A 16,556-nucleotide genomic window follows, 5' to 3' on the forward strand; every position below is an offset into this window, starting at 1 on the left:
ATTTTTCAGGGTATGAGGGTTTTCACAATCTTACCTCACAGAAGTACTTTCACAAGACCACTCCCCTCTGTGATGTTCAAGAGCAACCTGTGGTGACTCCCCCCCACCACACAAAAACGTACGAATCAAACTTTACTTTGCCCTCAATTCTCTTCTTTGAGCCCTGTGTAATGTCCAGCTTCCAGGTGTTTAGAATTTATCAAATGAAGCTTCTTGTTTTTGGCCCTTTCTGCATAATATTTTCAATATGGCTTGTCAAGACAGTTTTCGCTTCCGTTCCATCACTATCAAAATAATAGCAGAAGCATAACAAAGACAAAACACTCCTCTATCAGGCAGAGATTACCCAGTTGCAAGTTCCCAGAGAAAGCGCTGTGGTAAATGCAAGACACAACATGGAAGAGAGCTCCCCAGTAGTAGGGCAAGAGCCAGAGAGAAAATCTTTTGGGGGTGATGTTTTTGGAAACTGGTGCCAGAAAGTGAAATATACTTGGAGTCCTGTAGTGATTTCATGCTCTTTATTGCAACTTGTAAAACAGTGATTTAATTCCCCCCCCTAAACCTCAGGCTTTTATATACATTATTTACACAATGAGTCCCATCTGACTGGTCGATTCTGCTTCCCTCCTGGAGCCTGATTGGTCTTCTCCTGCAGACCAATCAGTTGTTGCATTCTACGATCCTACCAGCCTAATAGGTTGATTAGCTTCCTCCTGGAGCCTGATAGGTCTCCTGCAAGCCAATCAGTTGTTGCATTCTAGGATCCTAATTGCCTATTGTTCTGGGATCCAAGCTTAGTACATAACAGAAAGAAAGGGAGAAAATATGGAAGGACCGATGAGATAGACCAGCCTTCCCCAAGCAGAGGCTTCCCAGGTATTTTGGCCTGTAACACCCTTCAGCCCCAGTTTGCTTCTTCACATCTGGTAGCTATGTGTTACAGCAAAATGGCTCCCATGCCATGTGTAGATATTGTTGTCGTTAGTTTTATATGTTCATATATACGCTGCCTCTGACAGGAGCTCAAGGCAACTTACAGATATGTGAACTGCAGGAGGTGCCATTTCATATTTTGAAATAGAAGGTGGGGAGATTCTCAGAAACTTTGGAAGGCCCACTTCTGTATATATTTAAAATCAAACAGCATTACCAAAACTGTGTTTTGAGAATGCTTCTTTTTCACACCTTATATTCAGTGCTATTTTATAGAAGAAGGGGTACTGGAATTCACCATGAACATCCCCCTTGTTCTATTGTAATGGCAATAGTGCCCACCTGAGAGGTGCCGAAACTGAGTTCCGGCTGAAAAAAGCCCTACTCATATAATACATGGGAAATGTTTGCCGTGTTTGTTAAAGCAAACCTACCTAGCATATTTTGGCCCACGCCATGGTGTATTATGATATTAATTCAGCATGCAGAACCCAAAAAGCTGGATCAGAAACATGGGTGCTCTCGAAATTGTACCTTCCAGCAGCCATTCCATCTGGCTGCATCAGAGACAGACTTTCCCCCTTCACTGGTCTAGCTGGGACTATCTGCTATTTGTTTCCTTCCCTCTCCAATCTGTGACCATGGTTGCTAAATTTGTATATTTTCTTTTCTTTCTTGTCCATTTTTCTATCACATCTCTTATTTTGTAAGACATTGTTTTGAAATGTAAATTACTTTGAGTGCATTGGCAGAGTGGCAATATATAAATGCAGTTAGTGTGAAAGCAAACAAATACAGTGCCGGCCCTACCATTAGGTGACTTGGGGAGTCATGAAATTATTTAATGTCATTATTTAATGTATTATTGTTGTATTGTTATTTCAAGGAGAGGCACTTGAGGAATATTTATTCCTAAAGCAAGGCACTTTTCTCAGGTGCCAAAGTAATGTGGCTAGCTGTGGGCAATCTATGCACCTCCCCGACAGGAACAGTAGGGAAGTGCTATTTGCTGCTCTGCCTCGGGCAGCAAAATGTATTGGACGTGTCATGCATGCATGCATACATACATACATAAAGGTGGGTACATTAGGGGTAGTCAGTGTGGTGCCTTCCAGATGTTCTGGATTACAACTCCCATCTTCTGGATTACAACCCCCGTCATCCTTGTCCATTGGCCATGCTGGCTCAGGCTGCTGGGAGCTGTATTCCAAAACACCTGGTGGGCACCATGTTGGCTACCACTGTCATGCATGGTTTGAAGCAGGGAGGTGGGGTGAGTTTAAATGGGGCACCTGATCAATGAACTGCTGTCAGTGTAATGTTGCACACAATATGCCTATAAGATCTGTGTAGTAGCTTAATCAGGGCTGGAAGAAGCCAGACACCTGGCAGCCAAAGCTGAATTCCACCCTGCCCTGGTGATCCTCACCTGTGCCCCCTGCGATCCCTGCTCAACAGGTGTGGTGGTCCCCCTTCTTTCTGTACCTGGCAATTAAGAACAGATTGGAACAGGACAGCGCCACATTCTAATAAGGATGTTTCTGTCTGTTCAGGAGCAGCAGCTTGGTGAATAATGAGGAACCCAGCAATTCAGTGCACCGTGACTTAAACAGTTTACTTATTGCAGCAGAGCTAGCAATGAGAGTTGTTAAATCCTGCATGACATTTACCTTAATTCCACAATATAATTAATTAACTCTCCATAATCCAAATGCAATTAGCAAGATCTCCGACTGCGCCTCTTAATTGTTCTGTGTGCTATTAGCCAAGTGACTGCAAGTGACACTTTTCTTGCGCAGTGTCGTGCCCTGGTGTCCTCTGTGCTGCCGCCTTGCCTGGCTCTAGACTTTGCGCATGGACCTTTCTCCTAAGCCTACCATGTTGAAGGAAGCCTTATTGATTGCAGTGGGATTTATTTTCATGTAATGGTCTTAGGCAGGAGGCATAACAAAGCGGTGGTCTGAAGCTAAGATGGGAGATGCTCTGCATCACATTGCCTAATTCTATACTTTCCTAACTGCATTGCTAACATCGCTAACTGCAATTTTATAAATTAAGCAAGCCAAGCTTTGGGAAGTGAGGTGGTGTGATTTGTTTGAGGTCAGTTTTGTATACGGTACCCATTGCTATTTTAGAGTTTTGTTGTTTTTATTTTAGTTTGTGCTGGGTTTGCTTTCTGCTGGTGCTCTAACTGGTTGTAGAAATATGTCTTGCTAGGTTTTAATATATTCTGCACTCCCCCTGTCATGACTATATGGTGAAGGAGAGCACAGAAATATCTAGCTAGATAAATAATTTCTAAATGCAGAATTTCTGTGGGTGTGTTTATACTGAGGCTGGGCCAAAATGCTCCCCCACCCCTTTGCAATTCTACCATTCCATTCCATATAGTCAAAATGCAGAGGAAAATGCTATATGTAGCAACATTTAAGGGGGATTCTATGGGGAGGGATGACCCAGAGGAATGCCACAGCAGCAAAAGTCAAGAAGGAGACAGTTTTGGCTCTCCTTTGTTGCTGTCTCAACTCCTTACCCTTTGAGCCCTAGTAGATGCCATGACCGCTCTCTGTTTTAAAATTCAGTTCAGCAAGCAAACAAAAGCAAAATGTGCCATCATCATAGACAAACACAATGAAGGGAGAATATATTAATTCCAGCTGATAAATCCCTGGAGGTCAATATGACAAAACTAGTTTAAATCTATATACTCCAGCTTTAGTGAAGCACACACAGCAAGGACGGTGTACCACTCAGTTAAGTTGAACTCAGTTCCCATTGAAATCAATGGAGCAAGTGATTTAGGGCCTTAGTCCATTTGATTTCAGTGGGAACTACGTAAGTACAATAAACTTAATCTGGAGCTATGCCATTCGGATTTTCCAGTTACTTAATCCACCTTGAGCATCATTTTAAAAAGATAAAGGTACCCCTGATCGTTAGGTTCAGTCGTGACCGACTCTGGGGTTGCACGCTTATCTTGCTCTATTGGCCGAGGGAGCCGGCGTACAGCTTCCGGGTCATGTGGCCAGCATGACTAAGCCGCTTCTGGCGAACCAGAGCAGTGCACGGAAACACCATTTACCTTCCCGCCAGAGCGGTACCTATTTATCTACTTGCACTTTGACATGCTTTCGAACTGCTAGGTGGGCAGGAGCTGGGACCGAGCAACGGGAGCTCACCCCATCGTGGGGATTCGAACCACCAACCTTCCGATCGGCAAGCCCTAGGCTCTGTGGTTTAGACCATTTACTTTCCTTTAATTTGTTTTTAAAATACCGTTTTTTTAGACATCCATTTGGTACCTGCTGGTTACCAGGAGTTTCTTGCAAAGATTGCTCTGCTAGGTGGACCTTGACAAGACTGCCTATATTTTTAAGCAGGAGCTCATACAAACCACAGATGGTGGGCTACATAATTATTTTTTAATTGAGAATATTTAAATGCCTTTCAACAGAAAAGCAGCTTGCATAATAAAATTAATTGGGTAACCATTGACTCATCTTAAGTTTTTGCTAGTGCTTATCTACCATTATTTTCCTTGAGCAAGATGCTTCTTGAATCTCATAGACTTCACTGGGCAAATAGTTTCAACAGTTCTCAGCTCTGCAGCCCTCATCACAGAGCTTCAACTAAACTAATTCAGATTAACCAATTCACTGAATTAATTAAAAAAGCAACCCTCTGAATTACACATAAAAATAGTTCCTGTAATTTCCAGGTAAACTGAAAGTGGAGAAAGTCTCTTCCATGATGAAGCTCTGGGCAATTTTTAATTCAATTTCAATTCAATAATCTTTATATGTAGGAATTTCATTGCACTGCACTCTGCTTGGTTGTGGCCACTGCATTTACTATTTGTACCTATCAGAAAAGGGATGCTGTCGCTTAAGTTAAATGTATCATAAATCCTGAAACAAATAAATATAAAGCAATTGCTTTATTTGGCATCACCCTGTGTAGGAGCTTTGATGTTTTCTTTTTCTTCTTACGTATATTTCATACTTAGATTTTAAAATCCTGAAAGCTGGGGGGAAATGCCACAGGCGACATGAATTAATTGTGAATTGAACTGTGGATGGAATTAGTTCCTTTTTGAAGGAGGTGAACTGGAACTGATTCATTTTTAAAATGAACTTTCCACACGCTGCTCATACTTGGGACTTGCTGTGGTGTACTTCCCAAAGAAGTTGGCCACCATTGCAAGATTGTGTATTTCACAAGAACCATGAGCCTTCTAAGTCCTCTTTCCAGTACACATCCAAAGGTCTGGACATCATCCATAGCTGTCAGTAAAGGTCAAAGCCATTTTATGGAATTTCCCTATTCAGTGCCTGCCTCTGTGGCCTGCCTGCTTTTCCATTCCCGAACAGCTAAGGATTGTTCTGTGCTATACAACCCAATCTATAGCAGATTGATGAGTCAATCTATTGATTCATCCTATGCCTGAATTCCTCCAAACTTGCTTGATTTGGTTTGGGTCTTGGCCAAATCCAGTGCAAAACTGCTGGGCATTGGGAATGGGGAAAGTGTTGCTACACTTAGGTCTGACTTGCATCTGATTGGCCAATGTTAGAGCAGGATGCTGAGCTAGATGGGCCTTTGGCCTGATCCTGCAGGGCATTTCTTATGTGATTGCCTTAAAAGCCTTAAATGGATTAGGACCTGGGTACCTTCTCTCTTATGTAACCCCATGTGTTGTGTTCAAACATCTAAGGCCCTTCTCCGTATTCCCTTGATGACTGAAGTATGGTAGGTGTCCATGAGGACTAGGGACTTCTCGGTCGTAGCATCAGTGCTCTCCAATGAAGCCTGAGCCTGAAAACCGAGCTCTTCTAGATGCTTGGTGAACATCTGCTGATTTTTGTTTGTTTTGAAAGAGAGTAGGTATGGTACCATAGAATTACAGGATTGCAGAGTTGGAAGGGACCATGAGGAGTATTTTGCCCAACATGGGCCCTGAACCCACAACTCTGAGATTAAGAGTTTCATGCTCTACCAACTGAGGATCTATCAATCTCAGTTCTTTCAATTTCTCATTTTTCCAGGCTTAAATTCAGTTCTCAGTATTTCTTCAGCAACATCCTTGTTTTTAAATCCTTGGGATAATCTTCAGCATTTTAGTGCAATCTTCTCCTAATAAACACATTTTTGTATGCAGTTTTGACTAACGTGCACATTTTTACAAGCATTTTACCTTAATATAATGCATTTTAGTATGTTATTTTAACCAATGTTTTCATTTTCAATTCCACTTTCCCCTAATATATGCCTTTCCATGAAGAGATGCATGACAAAGTTCAGGTAAGTGTGAACTTCAAAGGGTAGTTGCAGTTTGGTTCTCAAATCATTTGGGAAAGTGAATTTGATAAATTCAGCTTCAAATGCAAACTGAATTTCTCTCCCATCCCTAAAGGAAAGGCCTTTATCAGTGACTGCTTTATGTTTGGTTTAGCTTCTCCTACTTCTCTATTATTCCCGTTTTCTACCGATCTGTTGCTGCCTCTTTCCTTTTTATTTGACTGATTGTCTAAACAGTTGCAGCCTGCTTTTGTTCACTGCTTGATAGATGCTTACTATTTTTAATGGATTTTGTCATTAGCTGCTTTGAGGTCTTACAAAAGAGAAGGCGAGGGGCATGCATTTTTACAATAATAAAATAAAATCCATCTCCATCAGATCATTTGGGTCACACTTTTTTTTTAAGGAAGTAACAACCACTTGAATTACAAACTAGTGGTGCCACTTTAGCCTAATTAATTGTATGTTCACAAGTTATTTTAAGTGCTTGAAACAAGCAAGCAAACAAATAACAATTCCTGTGAAAATAGCTAAAGAATCCAGAACCCACTTCTCCTTTTTGGTTTAATTTTTTTTAAATACCACTTTCTATGCTGCCCCATAACATCAAGTTCTCTGGGGGGCTTACAATAAATATTGAAACACAAAGCCCTAAAATCAAAAGCAACATAAAGACCTGGGTCTCATGCCATGAAAAACCCAAACTATGGGCTTCCAGGAAGGAGCTTTTGTAGGTTGTTTTGAATGCTGCATCAAACTGAGCTAAGCAGTGGTTTGGCTTAGTGCATCATTTGAACTGGAACTCACGGCTGCAGCCTATGGTTTATGAGGAGGGAGTTAAATCCCGAGTCTCCTTTTGGATGGTGTGCTAAGACCAATTTTGCTTTAGCTCAGTGCAGTGTGGCAGTAAAAAGGAGCAGCGAGGAGCAAAGCTTGTATGAGCGTCTCTCCAGAAGTGTGCATGTTTGCATTGTTTGACTCGCTGCACTGTGCAAAACAGGACAAGAAAACAAAGCTAACTGGAACCCCAAAGTTATAGCACAAATTTACATGTTACATGGGATGTGCAATGAAGCCTAGGATCACAGAAACGGCACAGAATATTGTAGATGTGTGTGCCAAGCACTCAAAGCTACTCTTCAATAACATGGACACACTCATGGAAATAAAACAGTTTTAATAGGTGGTCCAACATGCAGCCCAAGAGCCTCATGTAGCCCTCAGTGCCTTTTTGGTAGCCCTCAGCAACATTTGACATCCCCCTCCCCACCAGCCCTCGCTCTGCCTTCCCAAAACTGAATAAGCAAGGTGCTGGGCTTTGGGAAGGCAGCATGATGGTTCTGACAGGGTCCTAGAGTCCTCCAGCCTCATTCCCAAAGCCTAGTTAGCACTTTCTCAGCTTTGGGAAGAAGAGGGGAGGGCTCTGGGACCCTGCCAGAGCCTTGCACCTCCTTAGGAAGGCAGTGCGAGGGCTGTGGAGCATAAGAGTTTGGCCTCCCTCCCTCCCTCAACAAGGTAGCGTGTGGCCCACAGGCTCTGTGCTGAAGTACTCTTGTAACCCACTTGGTATGAAAAGTTGGGCTGCCCTGAAACAGAAGATTACACACATCTCTAAGGTGAATTGACTTCCTTCCATCTTTTTCTGAATCCTGCTTTTTCAGGGATAAACACATCCTTCATGTAGAAAATATACAAAAGAAGTTTCCTTTCTTCTTTCAAAACTTTACCATCCATTTGAGACATTCTAAGATGGTTCTGCGACAAAGAACATGACCACTTGACTTCCTACTTGTAGTTCAATATTCAGCAATCCTCACTTTGCAAATGGTATAGCAGAGTTTGTACCGAGTTATTCTTGAAAAGAAATTTAGATTGCAATAACACATTTATCAATACATATGGAATGCTGCTGCAGTAACAATAGGGATGCGCCCTACTGAATGTATCCATTGACCTTTATTGATGTTAATAATACAAGATATCCCATGTTATATAAAGGAAATCTTATGGGGTTAAAAACAACAACTAGGAAGCAAGAGCAGACAATGATAATAGATCACAGCTCAGCCTTGCTCTACTATGAAAAATAGCTGGACTCTATAGATATGTAATGATTTCTCCAAACCCTCTGTATAATCTGGATCTGCTTTTCTGGTGCTGAGCTCCATAGCAACAGAGCAGCCTAGGGACACAGACCAAAGCAGTCCATGTTGACAAGCTCCGTGTCAACTTTGTCTGCTGCTTTTTCTAATCCTTTGTTTGCAGCCTTTCTGTCAACTGGGACAAGGAAGCCAGGGGCCATCCAAACAAACCATCTTCACTTGAAGGTTTGCAGAAGCAAGGGCTTTTCTTCTTCTTTTGGAAATTGCATTGCTATAGAAATAATGCAGACTAGCATAAGAACGACGCAGGTGGCGCTGTGGGTTAAACCACAGAGCCTAGGGCTTGCCGATCAATAGGTCGGTGGTTTGAATCCCCGCAACAGGGTGAGCTCCCATTGTTCGGTCCCTGCTCCTGCCCACCTAGCAGTTTGAAAGCACATCAAAGTGCAAGTAGATAAAGAGGTATCGCTCCGGCGGGAAGGTAAACGGCGTTTCTGTGCGCTGCTCTGGTTCGCCAGAAGTGGCTTAGTCATGCTGGCCACATGACCCAGAAGCTGTACGCTGGCTCCCTTGGCCAATAAAGCAAGATGAGTGCCGCAACCCCAGAGTCGTCTGCGACTGGAGCTAATGGTCAGGGGTCCCTTTACCTTTAGCATAAGAACACAATAAAGGTCCTATTGGAGATGGTCAAAGGCCCACCTAGTGCAGCATATGGTTCTCATAGTGGCCAGTTGACTCTAGGAAGCCCACAGGCAAGACCTGTCACCTGAATGATTCCCCGCAACTAGTATACAGTATAGACAGTATGCAACAATGGAGGCAGAACATTGCCTTTGTGGCTACTAGCCATTGATAGGCTTATCCTCCACGAATTGATCAAATATTCTTTTAAAGCCATCCAAGTTGGTGACCCTCTTGTTTGAGCAAATTCCACACTCTAACTCTGAATTGTTTGGAAAAGTGCTTTTCACTGTGTAAATAAGGAGCAAATGATGTCTGCTTAAAATATATGTACCGGTATATACTCAAGGATTTCAGTTTTTTTGCCCTGGCTGCAATTCCATCCATCCTTGATGTTTAAGTTCATGGATTGCTTTGGCTTAATGACAAGTTCATTTCCAGACCACACCTCTCTATGTAGATTTTAACTTCATATCCATGTTTTACTTCAGTAAATAGATTCTGCAGTTAACACATTTAATTGCTGGATGCATGAAATTCTACTGTGTCTGAATGTAACTGCTCACAGTTTTGCAGTAGCTTTTATTACCTTTCCAAGTTACTGGGGGTTTTTTTAATTTAAAAAATGGGATTCGGATCAATAGCGGTAAAGGGAGGGGAGGTGTGATGCACGACTGCAAGCTTCACTGGCTATCATTTAGCATCCAAAGGGATTTATGCCTTTTTTGCTTAACAGCTTTGTCTTCTGCTTGCTAAGAATGGGGCTCCACTACACGGAGAAGGATGCCCTTAAAAAAAGAGGCTCTGCTATGATGGTTCTGCTTGCCTGCTCTCCTGGGGCATGCAAATGGATTTCAGCCACACAACACTGGCCAGTCTTCTAGGAAATTTGCTTTCTGGGGAAGCTTTGCTAATCTGAGATCTCTGCAGCATTTGAGTGCATGTGTGTGCTGTTGACTGCTAGCTATACCATTGGCCCCACTTATTTATTATGGAATTTGTATTGCCAGCTCTTAACCTATATATATGCTCTTTGAGTGGCTCACAGAGGCAGGCATTGTTTACCAAGTACTGATTCAATTTCTGTGGTGAATGAGTCATACGCCCCTCTTTTTTTGATGGAGGAAGTAATACCAGTTGCTAGGAATCACTGCTGTGCTCATGTTCAGCTGGCAGGATTCCCATAGGCATCTGATTGACCCTTGTGTGAACAAGATGCTAGATTAGATACCGTATTTTTCGCTCTATAAGACGCACCAGACCACAAGACGCACCTAGTTTTTGGAGGAGGAAAACAAGAAAAAAAATATTCTGAATCTCAGAAGCCAGAACAGCAAGAGGGATCGCTGTGCAGTGAAAGCAGCAATCCCTCTTGATGTTCTGGCTTCTGGGATAGCTGCGCAGCCTGCATTCGCTCCATAAGACGCACACACATTTCCCCTTACTTTTTAGGAGGGAAAAAGTGAGTCTTATAGAGCAAAAAATACGGTAAGTCTTTGGGCTGATACAACAGGGCTCCACCTAATGTTGTTTGTAATGGGGACACTCGAGCCTGAGTTACTTATGAATCTCCTCTCTGGACTTTAAAAAAGAATTCTTAAAAACATTGAAATAGATTTTTATATTGTTTTAATTCTAATATAGTTGATTATCTGTTAATGATTATACTTTGTATATGTTTGGCTTCCTGTGTTTTATCCATATTGTTTTAATTTCTGTCTCAGTTTTTTTTGGGGGGGGGGGAGTGGGATATAAATAAATATAATAGTACAGTGGTACCTCAGGTTACATACACTTCAGGTTACATACACTTAGGTTACAGACTCCGCTAACCCAGAAATAGTACCTAGGGTTAAGAACTTTGCTTCAGGATGAGAACAGAAATTGTGCTCTGGTGGCGCGGCTGCAGTGGGAGGCCCCCTTAGCTAAAGTGGTGCTTCAGGTTAAGAACAGTTTCAGGTTAAGAATGGACCTCCAGAACGAATTAAGTACTTAACCCGAGGTACCACTGTAGTAGTAAATAAATAAATAAAAATTTGAGTGAATGAGCTCCTGCATATTCAGATATTCATAGGTCATGGCTGTGTCACACATTGCATTAGCAATGTGGTTAGGTGAGGTGGTGACAGGTGCCTGGAACTGGATTACTCCTATGGAGGTATAACAAGTCATTCAAAACAGTGTTGATCTTAACAGTCAGGTGGATTTACCTGGATTAGCCTGTCGTGCATCATGCTTTATTGACAGGCCTCTAATGAGCAAAATGTTTGTTTGCTAATAATTATTTGAAATTAGGCTCAGAGCCTGGGAGCATATATTTTTGTGCTGCATAGTGAAGTCAAAAGAAATGAAAAACGGAAATAAACGTTTCGGACAATTGTGAAAATAATACTTACTTGGGTATGACCTCAGTGCTGTTTTTCTATTTCCTTAGAAAGCCCAACTACAAAGGTTTCCAACACTGGCAAGCAAAAAAAAAAAAAAAGCTTGCAAGAAATTGACGTTAAAAAATCAGGATAACATTGATTTTATGTCAAAGTGACAGCATGAACAGAACAGAGCTACTTAAAAAAGGGGGGCTCAGTTTAATTACATGTCTAAGACTAAAACCCTGTACAGACTAACCTTTGATTTAAGCCCCTTTGAACTCAGTGGACTTACTTCTGAGTAAACATGTATAGAATTGTGCTGTAAACCCTTAGTTTTACTGAAATGACTAATGAAGTGATTTTGATAGCTCTTGCTTTTGGAGAATGGGACACAACTTAGGTATGCTAAATTAACTGTAGTCAAGTGACTCTTATTCTGACTACTAGAAGACTCTCATACATAAATTCACCTGCATCCCCAAAGTGCTGGAGGGAGTTCAGAAATTGGATCATACCCTCCACCCATAGTGAGGTTGCACTAGATTGCAAGAACTTTGGGCAATGGTATTCCGAGAAAGAAGTGCCACATTATACCAACTTCTCAATTAGCACTTATCTATATCTATCAAGCATAACAAAAAATTGTATAATAAAGACTTGATAGTGCACCTGCTTATAGCAGGTAGAATTACCACCAGTTTTGGAAAAATGTAGACAGGGCCAATCTTACTACTCAGTACACTAAAGTGTGGGATACTGTCCTACCAGGAAAAAAACTAACTAATAAGCTGAGAGTCCTTAGGGGCTAAAGGAAAAAGGATGCTTTCATACCTGTTTGGTCTGGCTTTATTTTGTTTGCAAGCAGGGAGAACCATGGTCAAGGAGCATCTCGTCCCTCCCCCCCGGCCATCAACCTATGACTGAATATGGCTCATAAAGTGACTCAGGACATTTGAATACTTTAATTACTTTCCCTCAGTATAATAGGGTTCATGTTTTGTAAGCGTGTCTTGTTTTACCATTATGTCCGTTATGAATAGTTCTAGTCACTACCTTTCTTGCACTCACATATCTGTTTGTTTATTTTGGTTTTATTTTATGTCTGTATTTGTTCAACAGTGATCTATAATTGTATGTGGTATAGTTTTGTGTGTGTGTGTGTGTGTGTGTGCGTGCGCACACACACCTCTTGTTCTGTTGAAATCAACAGGGCAGAACTGGCTTATATCCAATTACTTGAATCTAAAACATTACTGCTAAACTGAGAAAAGTGGGTTGTGTGGTAGCCGAAAAAAGACCAGGTACAGTGGTACCTCGTGTTACAAACACCTCAGATTAGACTCAGCTAGCCCAGAAATAGTACCTCAGGTTAAGAACTTTGCCCCAGGATGAGAACAGAAATCGCGTGGCGGCCGCGGGAAGCCCCATTAGCTAAAGTGGTACCTCAGGTGAAGAACGGTTTCAGGTTAAGAATGGACCTCCGGAACCAATTAAGTTCGTAACCAGAGGTACCACTGTATAGGCATTATACTTTCTCCCTGATTTTGGCAGATAAGAACAGTGCATTATTCAGCAGATGACTATATCTATCAGTTCATGCTATGTAGAACACAAGTAAACAAGGCAGATACATTGAATTCTCCAACTTGTGAATAGTGCTTAATTTAGAGGCTTATCAAGTTGATAGTAAGATTGCAACACGGATGCCCTTTGGTTTGAAGTGGGAGAAGTATGCATTGCCACCACAAAATATCAGATAAAAGACTGGTTCTTTGCCAAAAGCATAGTGCCCCTAGATCTTTTTGTGTTTTGGATTCACTTGCATAGGATTCAAATCCTAAACAGACCCAACCATATGCCATATCATGTCTTCTCTCAATCCACCCTTTTCAGAAAATCCAAGGATGGCAGGTGTCAACAAAGGATTAATTCACTGAATTACGGGAGGAGGAACACCATAGCTCCAAGATTTTACAATTATCAGGACATTGAAACTGCAATTAGAAAATGACCTCAAGTAAAAAAAGGTAAAGATAAAGGACCCCTGGACGGTTAAGTCCAGTCAAAGGTGACTGTGGGGTTGCGGGGCTCATCTCACTTTCAGGCTGAGGGAGCCAGCATTTGTCCACAGACAGTTTTCCAGGTCATGTGGCCAGCATGACTAAACTGCTACTGGCACACGGAGGACCGTGATGAGTGCCAGAGCGCACAGAAACACCATTTACCTTCCCGCCGCAGTGGTACTAGAAAACTGTCTGTGGACAAGCGCCGGCTTCCTTGGCCTGAAAGCGAGATAAGCGGCACAACCCCATAGTCACCTTTGACTGGACTTAACCATCCAGGGGTCCTTTACCTTTTTTACCTCAAGTACACTTTCCACACAATGGCTCCAACCAATAAATATTTGAGTGGACTCAAGGTTGCTTTGCCAATAGACAATAGTTGTAGTCCAGAATACATGAACTCCTGACTGAGCAAATGCATCATGCACCTGATGAAGCGGACTCTAGTCCATGAAAGCTTACAGTGGACGCTCAGGTTGCGAACGCGATCCGTGCGGGAGGCACGTTTGCAACCCGCAGCGCCATGTCTGCGCACGCGCGGGTTGCGATTTGGCGCTTCTGCACACACGCAAGCACCAAAACCCGGAAGTAACGGTATTTCTGGGTTGGGTGCAGTGCACAACCCGAAAATGCGCAACCTGAAGCGTCTGTATCCCGAGGTATGACTGTAAATGTGTTATTTTCAAAAGTCTAAGAGGACGCTTCTGTTGGTTTCCCTGTTCACTTTCAGTCTGAAGGGCACTAGCTCCTTGCATGCATTTCCTTGTTTGGCATAGGGCTGCCCCTTCCACTGAGCTGAAAATGAAAAATTTTATTGGTAGAGGAACTCCACACATGCTTGGTCATCCATAAGCCATAAGCCCATGAAATTGGGGCAAGTAACTGCAGTAAGATCTCTTAAGGCAGAAAACAAGTGTCTGTGACCTAAAGGAGGTGGTGGGAAACCATCAAAGTAGATGTGTGGAAGGGAACTCATGCGCATCTCTATAATTTCCCAAGTTTTCTCTTTTATTTCCTTCCATCTGGGAACAAAACTCCATAGTTTTCTCCCTAGTTTGCATGTGTGTCCGTTTGTGAGCTTTGGACCATGCCTTTGGCAGTCCATCCCTGGGACACCCCCCCTTCCGGTCCTACTACTGTTGGAGTAAGGGCAGATGGAGCACGTCAGCTTGGGAAGGCAATGCTGACCCTGAACCTATGTTGCCTTGTGGGATATCTTCAGGAGAAGAAAAGGCTAAGGAGTAAACCCTACACAAATCCGGTGGAGTCCCCAGGACGGTTGGATGGTGTCTTGTATGCCTCCTCCTGGCAACTCCTACTGCCCAGCTGGTGCCAAACATATTGCTCTACTTTCATTTGGACCACATCAGTGAAGCTGAGGTGTGGTGGTGGTGGTCTGGTCATCTGGGACAGCCCAGGACCTCCATACACACTGCCCAGGCTTGTGTCCCAGAGAGATCATTTTGGTGCTGCCAATTGGTTTGATTTGACTGGAGTGTCCCAGAGATGCGCTCCATTGTCTCGTGAGACAGACAGATGCCAACAAAACAACAATATTGAAATTCCAACATCAGTAGGACAAGGGTTGCAGAACCTTCCAGCAGGGAGGGGATATCTGACATAGGATTTCCTTTCCAGTGTTTGACCACGCACTCCACCCACTGCACCATGCTTCCTATTTCCTCCTGGGATCACAGGATTGCAGGACCGCAGGATTGTAGGGCCCCAGCTAATGTAGCAAAGCACACTGGCCGTTCTTAAGCCTATGATCTTGCATTTCATTGTGCAGGTACATCATTAGCCACTCAGGACTTGGCAGCACATGAAATGTAACAGTATTTTGTGTCTCCGAACAGTTGGCACGTCCATCACGGAACCCACATAGAACAGCACCTGTGTGTGTTCCACAAAAGAATGAGGCTGCTTTGTTTCTACTTTTCGTATGTTTTATTATAAAGAAAGGTAAGATAAGCATTGTGAGCCAAAATGTGCAGGTACTGCATAAACAGCACCACAAAGAAAATAAAAAATAATAATTAAAAAAAAAACCATGGAAAACGCACTTTTCATAAACTGTAATCTGCTTTCTAATTTTTTCATAAATAGACAAAAATCCTTGTCAGCAATTTTAAATAGATGGACATATGGCTGAAAAAAAATATAATAATGCCATATAACATGGATATAAACTGTCCATTTCTTGCTGTACAAATAATAGAAACGAGTTTGGCAGGGTTTTTTTTTGTTTGTTTCTTTTTATACACATCTCCATTCTATGTATAACTAAAAAAATGTGCTACAATTAATATAAAATGCTTTTACTATAAAGTAAACTACTAATTTCTTCCACAAAAAAATCTTAAAGATGTCTTTAGCACAGTTCTAAAACATTTATTAAGCTACTTACAACTATCCAACAAATTATATTTTTCATGGTCTTTTCACATTGTTTCCCTCTCATATTTGCACTTCTGCTTCCCATCTGCTCTGTCCACCTAACCTCCAAACAACAGGTTCTAATTTTTAATTTTTAAATTTAATTTTTTTTTTGCCAGACATCTGAGGCCTTTCGCATGTACAATATTCACAACAGACTTCACATTTGTCTTGCACAAAGGTTAGTGCCATTTAGCAAGTCATCGAAAGAGTGTCTCCTCCTGCTGAGCCAAGCCTAATGCCTCTGAGCGAGCGCGGCACCCGGGTCTGTGCTGAATCTAAAAAGCAGTTCGCTAGGAAAATGGTCCATAGCTAAGCTGGTGGCAAGCAGAGAAAGGCGCGCGGGGCAGGCAGGTGGGGTTGGGGGGGTGGTCCTTTGTAAATTTTGTTCTTTGTGATTTATGCAAGGTTGGCTTCCATGTACAATAGGACTTCGGAGAAGAAGGAGAAAGGGAGGGAGGAGGAAGAGGAGAAGAGAAGGAAAGGAATAAGCTGCTCTCAGAGCCAGGATATGAAGCCAAAGGCGAGGTGCTCTCTTGCCCTTGTGACTTGCTTGATGCCCATCTGGGTAGCCTGTATCACAGACCCTCTTAAATGTCCTTCCTTTTCACCTTTGCGGAATGGAGATGTCAGGGTTTAAGTGAGGTAGAGTGACTTGTCCCTTGGCAGCATGC

The 16,556-nt window shown here is 42.4% G+C and overlaps 1 protein-coding gene and 1 long non-coding RNA gene across 10 annotated transcripts in view; one reads left to right on the plus strand and one right to left on the minus strand.

The window, feature by feature from the left end:
* The first annotated feature begins 780 nt into the window (after positions 1-780).
* LOC310709159 overlaps positions 781-16,556 on the plus strand; it is a 105,284-nt gene continuing 89,508 nt past the window's right edge. The window contains exon 1 of the long non-coding RNA XR_014527370.1: positions 781-876. This is a non-coding gene — a long non-coding RNA (uncharacterized lncRNA). The remainder of the gene's footprint in view (positions 877-16,556) is intronic.
* The window catches only part of TOX2 (TOX high mobility group box family member 2), a 260,964-nt gene continuing 259,778 nt past the window's right edge, over positions 15,371-16,556 (minus strand). For all 9 annotated transcript variants that reach the window (XM_083508113.1, XM_083508109.1, XM_083508107.1 and 6 more), the window contains one exon: positions 15,371-16,555. In XM_083508113.1, coding sequence (XP_083364239.1) covers positions 16,519-16,555 — 37 coding nt within the window. In that variant the 3' untranslated portion in view covers positions 15,371-16,518. The remainder of the gene's footprint in view (position 16,556) is intronic.

This window comes from Podarcis liolepis, assembly GCF_965112155.1.
Source record: "Podarcis liolepis genome assembly, chromosome: 6".
In the NCBI taxonomy this organism is placed as follows: domain Eukaryota; kingdom Metazoa; phylum Chordata; class Lepidosauria; order Squamata; family Lacertidae; genus Podarcis; species Podarcis liolepis.